The 19,424-nt window shown below is 37.5% G+C and overlaps 1 protein-coding gene across 1 annotated transcript in view; it reads left to right on the top strand.

Annotated features, from left to right (window-relative positions):
* Nucleotides 1-19,424, top strand: part of LOC104467454 (KH domain-containing, RNA-binding, signal transduction-associated protein 2-like) — a gene marked incomplete at its 5' end in the record, with an annotated part of 101,391 nt that overhangs the window by 68,523 nt on the left and 13,444 nt on the right. The window contains 2 exons of the mRNA XM_010081238.1: nucleotides 3,866-3,948; nucleotides 19,093-19,151. Coding sequence (XP_010079540.1) covers nucleotides 3,866-3,948; nucleotides 19,093-19,151 — 142 coding nt within the window. The remainder of the gene's footprint in view (nucleotides 1-3,865; nucleotides 3,949-19,092; nucleotides 19,152-19,424) is intronic.

Below are 19,424 nucleotides of genomic sequence, written 5' to 3'. Positions count from 1 at the left end.
CCTTTTTAGGTAGTAGGATATAGGCCTTTTTTCCAATTATGTCCCTTTTTTCTTCTACATCTCTTTTTCCCCTCCCTGTAATTTTATTTATCAGTGGTAGAGTAGTGCATTATTTGCTCCTGAAGTGAGTGTTCCCAATGCAAATTTAATGTGCTGTTCTGAGATTCTTCTAACAGTTTTTCCTGTCTTCTCTTAGTGGGTAAAGACTGGTGAGTACTTAAATATGCTCATTTTCAAATTAGTCTTTTCTTTGCTTGAGCTGCATTTTAAAATTTTCCTTAATTTTGGGGTTTTTTTTAAGAAATCAAAACTATACCAAAACTCCTCAAAATCTTCCATAATTGATTGTAAACATTGTTAGCCCCACTGCAGTTCCAGATGTGTATTTCTGTTCCTTTATCTCCAGTTCAGAATATATCACTCTAAGGCCAGAGCAACTCCTACTCATTGAAAGACTCACTTTTCCTTGACACAAAGTAAAGAGATCTTTTTCATATGTTTTGGAAAGAAATACCTGAGGTGAAGGTAGCCTAGCATAAAAACCTAGCCTAGAAATGGCTATCAGTTTGACAATTTCTAATAGTTCTTCCTTTTCCTATTTTTTGGTTCATTCCATTAAGCTTTTTCTTCTGAATGGTGATGGCAGCTACCATGAGGAAGAAGACTCCTCACACAGGAAAAGAGTCTTTCCAGGCAACCGACCCCAGTCCCTTGGGTAGCCTTGAGGATCAAACCTCATCAGTAACTTGTTTGAATGTGTTTCCCTCAGGTCAGGGATTATCCACGCTCATCAGAATACTAGAAAATTTATGAAAAGTTGATGAGGTCAAGCCACCCAGTTTCAGTGAAGGGGAAGAAAGTGCTTCCCTAAATCTTCAGAAAACTTTGAAGAGGTTAATAAGGGCACAGATAAGCAGGGTGTGAGGGAGTCGCTTTATCTGAGATATTTCTGCTTGCAAAGCACAGATATGAATTAAAAGGCATCAAAACAGGATGTAAGGTCTCTGTTATATATGTGAAGATTTCTGGTGAAATAAATGAAATCATAGAAATTATAGAAGAAAAATGTCACATTCAAAACACTGACAGCATGGGTAATCAATCCTTTTGGCTTCAATGAGGTGAGGATACGGCACTAGGAACTTATTTAGATTCTCCAAAAGGACATGTTTGTTCCTATCAGCATACATACACAGAATATTTATCAATTTGGTATGGCTTGTTTGTTTGTTTGTTTTTAATACAAGTACTAAGAGACCTAGAGAGTGCATGACGGAGTCTGATGGTTGCTGAATAAAAGATTGCACTGCATGTGGAGAGGGCATCCAGGGTTCTGGTCTCTGGATTCATACAGAACTGCTCTTGGGAGCACTATCCTCATCACACATGGAGCACACAATATGTGAATTTAACATCCTCAAACTCACAGCTTCTGAATCTTAACAGGGTCTGTGTGGGAGCTGGGTGTCTCAACTCTCAAAATGTGCACACAAGAAATACTTTCAAACATTAAAGTTGTAAGTTCTGGGGAGCTGAAGGTTAAAGAGAAGAAAAATGCTCAGTGAGTTTGAGACACTTCAAGGATGTGAAAGGAACTATTTTGGATCTCAATTCTAGATGCGCAAAGGCTTCTTTGGGACAAGGGTGTCTGGGTATGATACACCGTATTAAACTTTGAAAAACTGCTAGTATGTACCTTACATAAATCGTTCATTTGTAGTATCAGAAGACAATTCTCATACAGATTGACACAAATAAGAGAACATTATCCAGAAAATACTTTTTCCTTATTAAAGATACATTGTGCTTTTTCACCCTGTCTCTGCTTTCCAACCATTGCACTTGAACCCTTTACACTGTGTTGACCTGCTCTGAGCCTTTAGGGAGGCAGTGAACATCTGTAATGCAAACTCACGGAAGTTTTAAATATTAACAAAAGTTCTCTGCCCCACTGGTGCTGAATGTTGATCCACTCACAGAAACTGAGAGCGCTAATTTGTAATTATTGCCTTTCCTGTTCTCTCCTATCGTGGGTAAGCATGCTGAAATGTCTTTCCTCCAGCTGTTTGATTTTATGTGGGAACTTGCATCACCCTCATCTTCACAGTAGCTGAATGCCGTCCGGTAGAACACTAATTGATGTCACTAACATCTGTCTCATGTGGTGCATTGCTCCTCTCATCTTGTCCCCAGAAGCAGTGTTGTGTATGTGGCTATATAATGTTAAATATATCACTGTAGTCTGCAGGTGTTTAGCTGTACTTTTTTGCTATGAGTTTATACTAATGAAGGCAAGTCAAAACTGGTGCAATTCCACATGAAAAGTAATATGATAATATTTGTGTGGACTTCAGATTCTGGGAGAGGCCATTGCCCAGTCTCAAAATGGGACTCTCCCTCCTGTCCAGAAAAGTTTTCCTTTACTGCAGGCTGATGCAGGTGCCTGAGAAAGTGGCATCACCATCTGAAGTCTGTACCCTGTCCTTCCTTGAGACCAGGCAACACCTGGAATCCACACTTGCCCTCACTGCTGGGTAGGAGACCAGGAGGACAGGCAAATTTAACATGCTTGACCTGAGAAGACATAACTGCATGCTTCTTTTTGTTTTCTTTGAATTGGGAGCACCAGTGAGGTCCAGTTCAATACCATTATGGTGTTTAATTAGCAGAAGTAATGAAATATCAAACTAACAGTGTACTTTGCATTGTTATGATCATGTACCAGGGTGCTTGCTTATTGGACTTCTGTTATTTTGGAGCTGTCTCATGCTGTTCCTTCTACCCCAACCTAACTAAATTTTGGATAGCTTGTGGGAAAAAAAAAATTACCTTATGCTGTAATTAATATTTAGTCAAAGATTTTTAAACCCTCTGTTTCCTTTAGCACCTCTCATAACAGGAAATTTTTCTTGTGGCTACAAAATGTTTGGTTTCTAACTAAAATTATTGGGTTCCAAAATTTGTAGAGAAAAAAAAAATGTGTTTCTTTACAGCATTTCTTGACAACTTGGTTGTCCCATTGTATGAAAAAAAAACATATCAGAAGTCATCCTCTGGCTTATCTTTTTATTTATTTATTGTCTGGTTCCTGAGCACTCTTTGGTTTAGAGGCAGCTACAATGGATCATAACTGCCCATGACTCCTTCAGTAGAAGATTCAGACATTAGATGAGCTGAACCACCTTCTGAAGTTACTTGGGTCTCTCTAGCTTAAACAGTCTGAGCATTTGTCTTCAGTTAGTACCCTTAAGTTGGTTGGGAGGAACCTGTATTGAAATGTTCATTAACTTGTCACAGAAAAGCATGTCTTTAAAAAGAATGGGATGCTCAATGAAGGAAATGGTGCTTAAGTTATTCTAAAAAATCACAATCCATGCACAAATGTGCTTCTCATAGATTGTTTTTGTGGGTTTTTTTAAATAAACTGAATATTATGATTGTATGACAATAGCATTCTTAATAATGTACAGTCAGTCTATTTTTCCTGCCATTTGTTCATTTCACCTACATGGAACCATTTATATAACAAATTGCTAGGAAATTATTGTTTTCATTATCATTCATCAGTATTGCACAGAGTCACTGTGCATTGTATTCCACACAAATCACTGAAGCACTGTGATTTGGACAATACACCGCAGTTTATCAATCAATAAGCTAAGTTCTTAAATGAGTAACTCATTTCTTTACCCTTGCAATGTACAGGTTCTTCTTTATGATTCACAATTCTCGACAGTAGGCTCCGTGTGTTACATAATATGGGGCAAACGTAGCACATGTATGTTGATGCGGGTTATTTTTACAGCTTGAGAACATGCTTTGATTTATGACTCTTCTAAGCTTTGGTGTTCTGTTTTTCCCTTAGGGATATGATGATGGGTATGGGGGTGAATATGATGATCCAAGCTATGAGGCATACGATAGCAGTTATGCCACCCAAACACAAAGGTAAGCACTTGTAGTTTTGCATTAATTTTTCAAAGAGGAACACTTATTTTTTCATAGCTTTTCATGTAAATTTCCTGTTTTACTTTACAAATTCTACAGATTTTGTAAAATTTAATGTGAAAAATTTGTCGAAAAGTAATAGTGGCAAACAGAGTTTATATACCGAATTATTCAGATGAAGCAAAAATGCAAATAGCTATACTTCTAAAATTGTTGCAAATTAAATGGTTGGTTGGTTGGTTGTTTTTCTTAAAGCAAGTGATTACATCATTTTCCTACCTGATGTCATTATGATCTTGTTTGTGCAGTTTTATTTTCATTTAGTAGTATGAAGTTGTCAAGGGCATCTCATATTTATGACGTTTGGAATGTTTTGGGCAAAAGCGGAAGGAAATTTTAAAAAAATAATCATGATGGTAAATACCTGCCACTGGTTGGCATCACCATCAAGGTAGACTACAGAAGGGGGCTGCATCCCTGAAGTAAGGCTGAAACTATCTGCCTTCAGCCAGTTAGTTTCTCAGCAGCTCTCAGAAATGACAAAAGCAACAAAGTTTGGAAATTTTATGTCTTTACTGTGTGTAATAATGGGGAAAATTACAGTCACTTTTTTTATGATTTCTATCACTAAAATGAGGCAACAAAAATGATCATTTTTTATCTACGCATGCACCACACATGGTCCATGTTTATTAAATACGGAATGACTTCTTTTTCGTAGTTAAGCGGAGAAATAAAAGAGTATTTCAGCCAGTTATTCAGAAAATGCTCTTATGGGTTGCTACGAGTACAGGTAAGATTGTGGAAAGGCAAATGAAATTTTAACAAGAAAAGACACAGATTTTAACTGAGTTAGCATGATTCTCTGTGGTCAAGAAAGCAATGTGTATGTGCAGAGTTCTGCACTCCAAAGACCAGAGGACCTTAAACTTGCTTTTTGTTTAACCATCTTTTTTGTTGAATGCTTTGCTGATGAAAATGCCTGTCAGAATTACATTCAGCTCTGCAACTGTTGTAGTGAGTGGCACTTGAGCTGATAAAAAAATACTTTTTAAGTATTTTTATAACCAGTGAAGTATATTTAAAAGGATTTGTCCCATTGAAATGTGAACCCCATCAAGTATACTTGAACAACACTTTTAAGTAATTACACATTACTAGCTGCAGACATCATGTCATTGTGTAGGTAGATATTCTTGTTGTCAAACGTACTCTAACTTTTTTGAAAAGAATTCAGCCCATCTTTTACTACAATAGTGAATTTTTACAGGAGATATTGCTTCTGGTGTAAAAATAATAATCAGTTGGAAATCTCTCTGCTATGACATTGCTTTATGTCATCTGAATTAACCTATAACTTCCTTGCAATTTGATGTCCCAGGCAACTGAATGACAAATACATCAAGATTATGAGGAGTGTATTATAGTGAAGCTAGAACTGGCAGTGATAATTTGACTCAAGAAAGAAAACTTATAAAGAATCACATAATTTTGGCAATTAAACAGCTATTAAGTTTAGTCATCAGATACATTTTCTACTAACATGAGCTACCTCTAGGATACCTAGTCTATTTGAAATGTGCAACTAAACCATTTCATTTTGTAATACATGGAAGGACACACAGTCATAGTTACCCATGCTGAGCAGCGCTGAATGCCACAAGTAGTCTATTGATCTCAAAGAGAGCACTTTCAGAATAACACACTACTAATTTCAATGATTTAAAAAATAAATGGATTATTAGATGTGGAATTTGGATATCTGTACCTTATTGGCCATTTAACTTCACAGAAATGACTCCCTACTGAGCCAAAATAATACAATACAATGAAATAGTATGACTAAAATATTTGGTTAGGTGTACATGCACAAAAAAAGGTTTTTCCCAATCTCAGATCTCTGTTATTAGTACACTCCAATCATATGAGCAAAACATATCATGTACACACTTAATAAAGAAGATAAGTAGTACTGCTTCAGCATACTTATTCCTCTCATCCAGTATGTGATTCACAGGAAAAATATTAACAAAACTTGTAGACAATGGCTGTGCTCAGAGATAAAAAAAAACCATTACTGTCCTCTGCAGGGTTGACTGAAGTTCTAAAGCATGAGACAAGAAAAAATTGTAGTCAATGGCTCAATGCAGAGCTCCTAGATTTCCGTTCATGTTAAGGGCAGAGTTTCCACTTGCTTTTTGTAGCTCATTAAGGAATCAATATGTAAATTCTTAGTGAAGGTACAAAGTCTTGTCTGACTGACTGTCTCACCATGCATGTTGACAAAGCCATACTCTTGTCATTGCTTCACACTGAAGAATGTGTTGGGGTGGAGACAGGGATGGGACACAGACAGATGGGATGGGATGGATAGACAATGCAAGCTGAATTCAGCATGCTTTAGAGCAGAGCACATATTAAGTTGTGCCTTGTTCCCCTCCTCACCCAGCGCACAGAGTGAACATAGTGTTTGGGTAGTCTGCCACCACCAATACCTGTTACCTATGCCTTTGTCTTCCAGACCTTATATCTACTTTCCATTTGCTCACCAGAGGCTTTCTGCCCATGTATGTTCCTTCTCAGGGCCATTAGTCCTTCAGTGCCCTAGAGGTCTGGTTTAGACTTTTTTATAAACTAGGCTCTGCCACCAGCAGAGAAAAAGAGCACACTGTCAACATACACCACTGTGCTACAACACAAGATTACGATTTAGTAGAAGGAGCACCAAAAATAGCCAGCCCCAAGACCATCCAGATGCAAGTAGAGATGAACGCTGTATTTCTGTGCACAATTATCTGAAGATTTGTACTAAAGGTCGGGGATAGTGTTGCAAGCCCAGCAACAGATTTTGCTTAGGTCCTTCTCTAATGAACTCTACCACTGCCACCCTTCCAGACAAAGAGCTCTGTCCTTCATGACAGCAGTGTGATTTTTAGACTGAAAATAGGGGGAGGGGGTCACTTATGGAAGAGACCATGACAGAGTCTCAGGATCAGCCTGGAATGAAACCCACAATACGTCCGCATGGCGGAATGAGCTAAGAGGCATCTCAAAAGCACTTTGAAATGGACACAGTAAACACCTTGAAGAACGAGAACAGCCTGACCCTCACTATGGTAAGTGACACCTGTACCTTATTATGTTTGGGGAGACTATTATTTTAGAAAGGAGAGAATTATGGGTTATGACAAATGCAGTTACTTCTAGAGTCTCTGTTGCATGAAATATGTCTTGCTTTAACTAACTGAAGCTATATTTCTAAAGCCACCTTTTTTCCTCCTCACCTTCCTATCCCATAATGACAACCTAGAATACAGGATGGAACCTCAGGACAAAGACTTAAATAAACAACTGGCTGCCCTCCCTGCTGTGTCTGTAATTATGATTATTGAGACACCATAAAAGACTACAGGTCTAGCAAGGATATTTAGAAGCTCTCTTTGTTTTAGAAATTTGTTCATATTGATGTAAAAATACAGTTTTAAAGGTAATTAGGATGAAAGTCTTGTCCGATGCAAAGGAGACAACCATTTCAGTGGTCAGGAGAAGACATCAGATTTGACATACTTCCCATAGTCCATATTGCACTGCACTTTGAACTTCTTGATGAAGCCTCTTTTTCCTCTCTCTTCCTCTTCCTTCCATATGGTGTGAAGATGGCTTTCAGTGATGAGTACCTCTGCCTGCCCAGACACACCACGAGATATTGAATAGTTGTTAATATACTACTCCCTAGGCATTTGGAAGTCAGGCAAAGAACACACAAACCCTTTCTGCCAGCTAGATTTACCTTCTGAACCTTTAGTCTAACAACTTGGGTTAAAAATATAAACCCTAGACATGCTAGTCAGAAGTAAAAATCCCTTTCTGAATATGCTTGCCATCCCTGCTCCTCACCATTGCCTGTTCACGTGTCAATGGTGAGGCACAGAGGGAAGGGAAAGAATTAGCCTGATATTCTCAAACAGCAGTGTCTCATCTCAGCAACCAGTTAATATCCATCTAGGGTTTCCATTCCCCTTGTATTTGGTACTTAAAAACAGAATTCTGGTATTAAATGAAATTCCTATCACTGCATAGGTGTTTAGCTAGACTCAGCCCTCACCTGTGAGCTGCCCAAAGCTGCCCACTATCAGATGCTGCCCAATTTCCAATGCTAAGTCATTCCCACTCAGATCTGTAATAATATGCTACTTGTCTGCTTTTTTATGATTCTTAGCAGTTCAAGCACACTGATATTTTCAATGGATTCTTACCTTCAAATCACGTTGGAACATGTGGTGACAACTGTTCTTCCTTTCCATTCCCACTCATATTGATTTAAAGGAATAAATACAGTTTTTGCAGGGCAACAAGGGAGCTCATAAAACAAAACTTCAAAATGGTAGAAGTACCAATTTCCAACTCAGTTGTTACACAGAAGATGTAGGAGAATCCTATTAGTTTTCAAAATATAATACACTTTTTTTATTTTCTTGGCAGGATCTTACAAGTCTGTTGAGCCACCACCACTGTTCAGGATTCATGGGCTGAGGACACTAGAACTTCAGGAGAAAAAGATGAAAAGTGTTGTGAGAGGATGTACAAGATCTGCCTCTTTGGTTACTCAGAGTCTGGTAAGGATCACACGTGCAGTGTGGCCAGAGTCCTCAGCCAAGACCAACAGAATAATTTTGCACAAGTGGATCAGTTGCTGATGAATCAGCTGAGAACCCTGATGGCCAGCAGAGCCATCTTCACCTCTGATACCTCATCTATAGTAATCTCCACTGACTTTTCTGTCTCTACCAGCACCAGCAGTTTCATTTCAAAGGTACCATGTCTCACAGCCAGGAGGGATACTAAGGCAATCTGGGACTGACTGGCCAGTCACAGGACGTACCAGGAAGGGTATGTTCTATTGAATCCACTTGAGCATAACCTATCCAACCATATGCAGCGTAAACAATGGTGCCTGACAGGGAAAAGCAGAAGAACTCAATGACTGAAACATAAAATTTGGGTTTGCTATAATTTCCTTGTTCCGCAATGCCTGGCATGAACACTCACACATTAATCAGTTCTGGTTTTATGAACAGGTAGTTGGTACATCAACAATAGCTTCCAGGGCTGGTTGGTTGGCTTGTTCTTTTGTCTTTTGTTCTATCTGGCTTTTGTTAAAAACATAGTTGAGCTGCAAAGTGAGTTGCTGAGTGGGTGCTTACTAAAGGAAGAAGAATCTGTGACTCCCGTCCTAGGCTGTAAATAGACTTGCAAATATCAGAAAACCTGTAACATACTGACAAGAATAAATAATTCAGTGATAAAAAATAGATGAAAATAGTGCAAAACGTTACAGTTACAGATGCCATCCCACAGTGACACAGGTCTTCTCGTGACACATCTTCATCTATGCTGTGACTGCAAGATGGTATAGGTAAAGGGCATTTCTCTTACCTGCCTGAATCCAGCCCCACTAATTATAGTAACACAATTTTAGGACCTTGAAGCAATTCTTGGCAAAATATTTACTGTTAACCTTGCAAATACTTTATGTAATGCTATAGGCAACAGTCCTCTAGACGCACATTCCATGTTGGTATGCAGATCATTTTGGGACAACGACTTCTTTTTAGTCTGCAAAACACACTGCGAACCTGTGCTGCATCTGCTAAGCAAACAGCCAGGCTTCTGTTTCTGATGTAGAAATGCCTGTTATAGGTCATATAATCTCTGAGCTTCCTCTGTAAGAATTAATGGTAATACAGAAACAAAATTTTAATGTAAAGAAAGATGGCATGAATGTGTCTGAAAATAATTCTAAGTTTTTACACAATCTGCAGACTTACACACATTGTGTTAGATAACTGCCAGTATGAATGTATCTTAGAGGACTGAAGAAGAGAGAAAGGAAAGGTGCAGTATCAGACAATTGCAAGTTGACAAGCATAACTTTCCTGAGAAAGGAAAGGTGCAGTATCAGACAATTAATTGCAAGTTGACAGGCATAGCTTTCCTGTAACTGAATTAGATTTAATTCAAAAATATTATCTGTGGTTCATACCTGTAGCTATGCTGCCATGTGCAAAATCCCATTGGGATCCTGTTTCTCAATGCTAGTAACAAAAATTTAATGAGAAAAACAAGTCTCAGGGCATATATGGTGCCTATGTCCACTCTCCTACATGACAGATAGTTGCTATGATCATATCAATGTAGTAGTATCCCAGTAACTATATGTTCATGGCAATGCCTATCAATTAAACAGGTAATAGGCTCTGAAATTCTGATTCACATTCTGATAATGACTCAGACCCACTGAAAGTTTCAAGATCATATTCAGACATAGAGATTCAATATATGACAAGTTATTGACTTTGGAAAGAAACTTTGTTTTCCTGATTATTCTTGTTTCTGTTGTTAAGATCATGCTACCTACTGTACAGTTTGTAATTACAGCTCCTTTTTCTGAAGTGTAGGCTGCTAGTTCAGGGGATTTAGGCATCACTTATTTCTGATCTGATGTGCAGGAATATAACATGGACCACAGTTCAGCCCATGTCACTTACGTGGCTTATAGTACAATCACTTCAGTGCAGATATGTGCTGCAAAACAATTTAGGAAGTAAAGCAAAGAATATTTTATCCAGTTGAATCTTCAGGAATTATTTACATCAGCAGTGTATATTTGCCTGATCTCCAGTTCATCCTGGTTATCCTTGCTTGACCTCCACATATCAAGACTTTGCATGTACATCTGTTTCCAAAGATGACTTCTCAAACACCATGCTGCAAGTAAAATATCACTTTCAAGACTAGTACTAGCAAAGTAAAGCACTAGTACTAGTGCTAGTACTAGTCAAGAGTGTAGTACCTAGTTCTGCTGGGCATACACATTATTTGATGGATACTATCTTAGCTGTTCCTTCTAGTTTCAAGTATTGACTTCTTACAACAGTGTCATGGTACGTAAGCTGTTCCTTCTAGTTTCAAGTATTGACGTAGACTTCTTACAACAGTGTCAGGGTACGTACAGCAATAGTTAGTGCAAATTAAAACACTAAACCTGTTTTGTCAGTCTTCTCACTGACATCTGTACTCCTGAGAAGAGTAAATAAGTCTGCCATGATTCTGCAAGAATGAACTACTAAAAACCTTCTGTGGATCTAAGGGACAAATAGCAGTAGCATTCAGTTTGCTCATAGCTTTTACTGATGTGATAGCTGTCTTGGAGGCACCCAGTTTGGAGGCCGCGTTTGACCTTGTAAGTGATGTAAAAGCATTAATTCATTAGCGTCACTGTAAAGTCTAGAAATCCAACTAGCTGATCAGCTTATTACTGTGCTAGAGTTGTACAACTGAAAAACTTATGTGTTCTTCAAAGATCATTGAGTCAAAATTCCTGAAAAGCAGAAATGAAACATATTCCATTTTGTGCAGAACCTTTTTTGATTTATTTTTGAAGGAAAACTTCATTTGAAAACTTCTCAAAATCTGATTAGGACAGTTACTTGAGAAAGCCATTGCCAGTAACAAATGGCTGTTGTACAGCAGATAAGTTCTGATCCCTATTTTTGGATTCAGTCTTACATTTTCAGCTATCACTTTCCTTACCTGCTGATAGACATTTGGGGAGAGGGGAGAAGCCTGGCAAACTTCTGGTAAGTTCCTGTCTCTTGACAATGCCTCCAGAGAGTCTGTACCTACCCCTTGTAGGTGTAGTGTAGTTCAATGTTCCATGAGGTGTCCAAATATCTACGCTCCCTCCAACTGAATCCCCAGCTATAATGCTGTGGAGGGATTTTCAAGAAAAAAAATGGCAGAAAAGCTCAGGGTAAAAATAAGATCTTTGGCTGTTTAATTGACTACCAAAGAACTAGGGAGCAAATATTTCTGAACAGTCTCAAGTCAAAGTCTTAGGGTTGCTGTTGAGAAACTCACAATCATAGTCTCATACTCTTTTTCCTAAAGTCTTGCTGAGGAGCTTTAGTAAATGGCATTTCACAGGTTCATATGTTCTGATGCATTCAGAAGGAAAACACTGAGATAGGTCAGTGATCTTCCTTGAATGTAGAATGAGCCTAGTAAATGCTTAAAGCGATGATCAGATATCTTTATTTGATGAGCCAGTCCCACTGTTTTTGACTACTTATTTTGTAAAAAGTTCCTGCAGACTAGTTGTATAGAGAACTATCCATAGTTAAATGAAACAATTTTGTTCTTAGTTTAAAAATGATGGCTAGACAGGACTGTAAGTAATCATTAATTTATTTATTAGATTATCATGTGGTTAAATATTTTGGTAATATGATCGGAAGTTTACTCACTTCTCTCTCACTATCAAAATATTACTATATAGTAAAATATATAGACACAAATATAATCCAAGCTGCAATAGGTAGAGTGTTTACACTAGTTCTTTGTAAAATGGGATATTTATTATTATTTTCCCTACTGTGCACTCTCTCTCTTTTTAACCAGTATGAATTGTATTTATACTTTGCCATATTTTATTTTGGCTGTTCACCTGTTCAAAAATAAAGATTTCCCTGTATTTTATTTCCAACCTGTTGAAATCAATCAAGCCAGAAAGCCTAGAATATGATATTTTATGTATCTTCACAGCAATCCACTTATGGCATTCATCATCAGAAACTGTTTTCAAATGCCACTTCTCATTTGTTCAATTCAATAAGCAAAATGGAATCAAATTTCATTACTCTGAAGGAGAGAAAAGTTTTTCTTCTGAAACTGGGTAGGATTCCTAAAATTCCATCATTCCCTTTGCAAATACTGTGTCTGCAGACATTTTGTATTATATTCTTAAATACTGGTTGTAATTCTGTGTCTGTGAGAAAAGTACAGTGGAATGGAGCATATTTGTATAGAAATCCCCCTGTGTCTGTGGTTGTAGCAGGTAAATTGCAGACTGTTTTCTGTTTCAGGTTTTGCAAAAAGCTCAGAACTCAAAGTGATCTTGTAATTACGATGGCTCTTCAATCCTATGATTGTATAACTCTACTGGCTTCATATTTTATTTTTTAATGCAGATTTGCAGTAGCATGAAATCAAACATAGGAAAATGCTGGAGACAGATGAGATCTAGTCTAACTTCAGGCATGTTGTAAGCTACTAAATAAATCCAGGGAGTATTGTAATGGAGACATTCTTCTCTGTTAAAAATACGGGATAGAATCCAAGTTGAGCTTTCAGAAAAGGGAGATTTTATCCACTAAAATGTTCACCATGTTATTCCATTAGTTCTAAAGATCTGTTCTGTAAAGGACTGTATTTGTGATTTAAGGCTGAATCCTACAAGAAGTTCCTTCATACAGAAGACTGCTCATCTTCCCAGTAGATGTAATGCTCCATTAAGTTGAGATGTTCCAGTAAGTTTCAGATTCCTGGGAGGATTATTTCTTTATTCAACACATTTCCACTGTGAAATATTACAAAATATTATTTTATAAAAATTGCATATATTGCAGTTCATGTGGATGCAAACCTTGCTCACCTGTCTTCCAAGCAGAAGCTTACTGCTTTGTGTAAACAGCTTTTCCTTCATGGCCAGTTATGTGTTAAGGCTCCCTCCCTCATATAGGAGGGAGTAGCATTATAAATGCAGTCTTGCATGAAACCACTGCAACAGTGTTAGACAGGATCCTGTCAGCATAGGAGCTGAGTATTTGATTGTATCAATTATCAGTGTTGAAAGCTGTAAATTCTGAGGATTACTCAATAGAAATGATATAGAGAAAAAGGGAGATAATGGGAGATAGGAGACCAAGACCTCAAAGGGTCCATTTGAGGAAGTGAACAAGAATTAAGAGTTGTCTAAAATATTGAATTCCAGCTCTAGCAATCCTTGTGAATTATCCTCGGTGTTAGCTTGACTTGAGAACCTGTTGTCCAAAGCTCACCTGGACTGGAATATATCTATAAGGAATGGTAGCATTTCATTTATCTGCATCTGTCTAAAGTACACATGCTGATTGCACGCTGACGAAGGCTGGGAATCCCTCTTCAGAGAGTCCCAATCCTAAAACACGATATTGGTTCACTGTCACATTGTTGAGTCCCAGAACATGAAGAAGGAAGTCTCTCAATAGTTAGTTTTACTTCTTCAAAGACTAGCATGGGAGGTTATCACCCGTTTGATTATGAATCTGAATTATGAATCTTCACTGGCGTCAGCTGAATCTCTAGTTTGGACCAATTCAAGTACTTCACAAAAGAAGCCTGATTATTATCTCGTGGCTGTGTTATAACTCTGAAGTTGATCAAATGCCTTTTTTCTAAATTGACCATCTCTTCTCTAATCATTTCCTAATAAGAGATTCCTGTAAGATTCTAGAATGTATTCTCCCAGTTAAAAAATACAACCATTAAGAAAGAAAAGATAAGGTACAGGAAAAGAAATATCTGTTAAAGTTCTAGCTGAACAGGTCTTAATCAAAGGCTTTCAGTTCCTTAGGATCTTTCAGGATAGACTACAAAGCACACTGCACCTATACAGAATCATGTGTTAGCAGTATTTAAAGCAGATGAACCCTTTCTTGTACTTTTCAGTTTTGGCCTTACTGGGCCCGTTGTATGTCTGGGACCACATTTTGTGCTGCACAATCAGTGAATAAAAAGTTAAATGCATCTTTCAGCAAGTAAAAAGCAAAGAACAAAAAGAGAGAAGAGAGGGGAACAAACCTTGAGGAAACAAGTATGCAAGTTCTTCAGTTCTTGCAAGGTTCTGCTGCCTTATATTACGGAAGCTGTAAGAGCAGCCAGGGTAGCAGACAGTAATGTTGCTACTCGGGGTCTCTCGCCAGCAGCTTCCTGCAGGTGCAGGAAGAGATTGGTCAAAAGCCAGTGCAGCCTATTAATCAGTGTCGTGGTTTCCTGTACCTAATGCCATTGGTCTCTGAGTGGTGAACATCACCCTTCCCCCAGCTGGCCTGCTGAGACAAGAGTCAGGGTTTTGTGGCTTCAATCTTAACTCTCTTGTTTGTGGTTCTCCTGCTTAAACCACCTCAAAGCACCGTTCTCCACAGCCTTTTGAATAACAATCTGTGTGGTTTCCCATGGGTGTTGACAGAGTCAAACTGGAATTCGGTTTTGCTTAGCTAATGTCAATTTGAAAAAGTCACAGTTAATGAGAGGTTAAAAGCCTCTTTTGGCTTTTTGGGTTGCTGTTAGATACAGAGTCTGTGTATTTGAGGCCTTCTCATATCATAGGAGCACCAGCAAATTCAGGCTGGAAAGCACCTCAGGGGCCCCTTCTCTCTCAAAAAATGAACATCTTTTGTGTTCTTTTTTTTTGGAACTGATCTGGCTTTGTCTGCATGAAAAGAAGACATCACAAGTTTATAGAAACTTTGATCCCAAATCTTTAAAAGTAACGGGTTCAAAAGCAATAACCAAAACAACCGTTAAGTTAAAAGTAAGCATAAGTAGGTTATGATTATGAAGATTAACAGTAAATGTGTTATTAATCCTCTTGCCCACAGAATAGGAATAAGCACATAATCATACACCTTTGTTGCAAAAGTTTCATCTAGATAAAGAAAAATTACATCAGAGGTCCTCATATTGCAAGCCATTTGAGATATAAAAATAATCAAATGAGTTGTAAGATTTATAGTCCCATGTATATTGATTCTTCCACAAGTGGTACATGTAGAAGTTTGCTTAAGTCTAAGCCACGGCATGTCAAGACCTCTGTGTTTCAGAAGTCTGGTATTGAAGTATAGTGCAAAGCTTTGAAAACTTAGTAGTAAGCTTGAGAAGTTGTTAATGAGTTAATCTTATCTGCTTTATAAAATGTATTGCATCCTGCTTTCAGGTGGGTGCATGTACTTAGGTAAATTACACTTCATGTTGCTTGAAAGTAATGAATGCTAATGACAGATAATGGTGTCTTGTTTCCAATTAGCACTGCCAAGAGAGCCTGAGGTTTCTAGAGCTCATGATCACTGTTATTTTCCAGGAACAGTCTGAGAACTTTAAAATTATATAAACAAGTTGTATTTATGCTGATTTCATGTGCTGATTGTTTCCTTCCACAGTTGGGCATAATGAGAATGAACTGCATCTTCCGTAGTTCAATAATTTAAAAAAAAAAGACCTGATGTTTGTAAAACCATATTCTATCATCCATTTTTATCATCATACATTGTTCCCTTTAATAAAAAAAGCAGAGGAAAATGTTTACAAATAAATGCATGTAGTAGATGGTAGTGAATATTCAGAAAGGTTTAAAATAGAGCAGACTAATGGATAAGCAGTCTAACTCACAAAAAGTGTTTTTAAATCAGGCGTTTCACGCTAAAAAATAAATTTGCTTCACTTAGGTATTGTTCAGAACACTATCTAATATGAGTTAGCAAGGAATTTAAAATACCATTTTGGCTCAAATCTATGAAAAAATTATTCAGGGAAATAAAGTTGGAGAACTTGATCACCATTATGTATTGTGCTGTGAATTATGCATTTTCAGAAACGTGTTAAGTATTGTGCTCACAAACATCAAATATGCAGTATATAACAAATCACTTCCTTTCTACAGTTGCAATACAGCTTGGTTCTTATTTTGGCGGTCTGTGTATAAACTTTGTATTCTGTTTATCATGTATTTCAGTTCTGAATGTTCACTGTGTAGGATTTTTATCTCACATCCTTATTTTCTGTATGATTATGTATTTTTTCTCTAATAAAAACATGCAACAACAATAACGTAGCAATGAATTTTTATGTGCTCTTGCAGGTCTTGCATTTTGCTGGATGTTATGTCGATGGGAATAGCTCAAGGCCCTACTCAGTGACCACTGAAAGCAGGGCTGCTGTTGATAACTTTTTGGCCTTTGGGTTGGGTCCCAAATGCACTCCTTTTAAGGCTGACCTTTGGATGCAGCCACTTGGTTTTGTAAAATGTATCAGGAAGAAATACTAGCATCTTCTGCACTGACAGGAGATGAGAGTTCTGGGTTTTCTTCTGCTGTGACTCCACTCACTAGTCCAACACCCTCCTCTACCCAGGAGAGAAGGCAGTATGCCAAAATGCTGCTGCTTAAATTGTATTACACAAGATTTTTCATACTGCCGCCTGCCAGATCTGGGTGGTGTGTCATCTGTCTGTTCTGAACACTTCGAGTCATCTCTTAGGTCTAAACCCTGAGCTCCGTAGCCATGACCAGATACATGATTTAACCCTGATGCTGCCAGTGCTCTAGTTCACCTTACATAATCCTGTAAGTTTATTTAACTGGCTGCTAGAATCATTGTGAACTAGTACAGAATGCTTAGTATGTTCAACAAATAAAAGATGTACTCTTGGTTGGTTTTTGCACCACTTCAATAGGAGGGTGTATATATTTAGATAATAAATTTTCAAGCAGATGGATGGCTCTCATTATCCCAGAAGGTACTGCTCTGCAGTAATTGTATCATAGAGCTCGGATGGCATTGGCAAAAGTCTTTAGACATATTAACTTCATTTTCATTCATGTCACTTGTATGTCCACCTTCTATAACTGCTTTACCAAATGAATTTCATCTGAGATATTTATGTCAGTGTACTATCCACTCACATGAATGACTGCTGGCTAAATTTCTAAATTAATGCACAACAATTTTCAGTTCAAAAAAAACCCACAGATATTTGTAGCTGAAAACTGACTGAGAGCTGTGCCTAGCCAGTCAGGGGATGACATTTCCCAAATCAAAACATCTTGGCTGTCAGTTATCAGATACATGCAATCAGTGCTCTCAAGGGAGATACAGCACATGAATTATTCTTAGAAATTATTCCAAGAATAGTTATGAATAGCTATTAAATTCGAGAAATTCAAAATCTGATTACAGACAATTTGTGAGCAAAGAATTCAAAATTAGTTTCAGAAAATAATTGTTACAGATTGCTTGTTGATCTCTGTTCCATTTGTAAAATAGTTTTACTTACACTTCACTGTCAACTAAGCTTCCCTTTCAAGTGTGAACTAATATTTTTAAAACAATAATCCAATATGGAAAATTGCCTGAGCAGTAATGTTATAAATAGTGCAATACTGAGTTTGCATGCTTCTGTTCATTTTGCAAGAGTCTATCTCACACAGTGTCCAAAGAAAAAGAAGCAAAAGTGACAACAACAAAAAATTAATGAGGAAAGTGTTACATTTTCTGTTTGGTTCACTGCAGATGGAAGAAATGCAATATAATAGAATTCATCAAGTTTATAACTTTTTGTGGGCAGAGACTGATTCTTATTATGTCTGCCTAGCACCTGATAACAGGTACCAGGTACCAAATACACAGTGCAAACTGTAAATAATAATAACAGTCAAGCAAAACCATGAATAGTTCCATTTCACTATGTCTTAGAGGTCAAATTTTCTGGGTATCCACTCCAGGTAATAGCCGGGGATTGCTGATATTTGGGGTGTAACTATGATCTCAAATATTTTGATAACAAGTTAATATGACCATATATAATTGTTGTTAATTAACAAAAAGCAGTGAAAAAGTGGTTTTGAGACTGTAAGCCTGATTCTCCCCTCCTTGAACCCCACTACTTTCAATATACATTTTATTGCTTATGGAAGAAAACTTGGGTGTCCAATAACTGCATAAGGACAAAAGCTGTGGAGAATCAGGTTTTTCTCTACAAGCAGTGGGAACAGACTTTCTTCTTCAGGAGCAAAGCTGAAAACCTGTCGGTGTTTTCAGTAAAGGTAAGTAGTTTACAGGTGCCACACAACACAATACAGTCAGCTTTGGGGGAAAACAAACTATGCTGGGTTTAATTCTGCATAAGTTTGGAATTACAGATAAATGAGATTAACATCTCTTTTGGCAGTTTAACAAGAGTGAAGATTAGAATGGATGGTCTTTTTCAGATGTTATTTTTGCAAATAAAATTTCTGTCAGTGTTTGTCACATCTCCTAGGTTTACGTATTTAGGACCAATTTTGGTTTATGCTCAGTAGAGAAGAACTCTGGTGTTATTGCCACTGATACATTTTCCTTCATATTTTTTAAATGCTCATAACCCTGGAAACCAGCTGGACTATGCTATCGTGTAAAAGTATTCAAATACATTCCATTTTCTGTGCTCTGTTTTTGTTTTGAGTTGGTTACCTGTGATAATACTGACATGGCTATCTGAATCTGTTACAGTGTGCCTGAATATTATGACTACGGTCACGGAACAAGCGAAGAGGCTTATGACAGCTACGGTAAGGTCTCTTCTATCTTCAGCAAAAGTGTGAAATCAAAAGAAAAAACTGTCTCTGACAACTCAGAAATTACTTCCACATACTTTTCTTTCTTTCTCTGCTTTTACAAAGACCAAACTAAATGGATTTGTGTAACTTTAGGGAGAGGTTTGACTTATTCAAGTAGGACCACAAAATTGGACAGATCAATTCTGATCAAAATTATGAAGCCAATTAATCACAGTCACAGATCAGCTTTAACAGCAGCACTGAAGTTTCCGATTAGTGCCTGAA

Source organism: Pterocles gutturalis, unplaced genomic scaffold (genome assembly GCF_000699245.1).
Source record: "Pterocles gutturalis isolate BGI_N339 unplaced genomic scaffold, ASM69924v1 scaffold13519, whole genome shotgun sequence".
Classification (NCBI taxonomy): domain Eukaryota; kingdom Metazoa; phylum Chordata; class Aves; order Pterocliformes; family Pteroclidae; genus Pterocles; species Pterocles gutturalis.
Note: the sequence above shows the minus strand (reverse complement) of the source record. Positions and strands in the feature narration are given on the sequence as shown.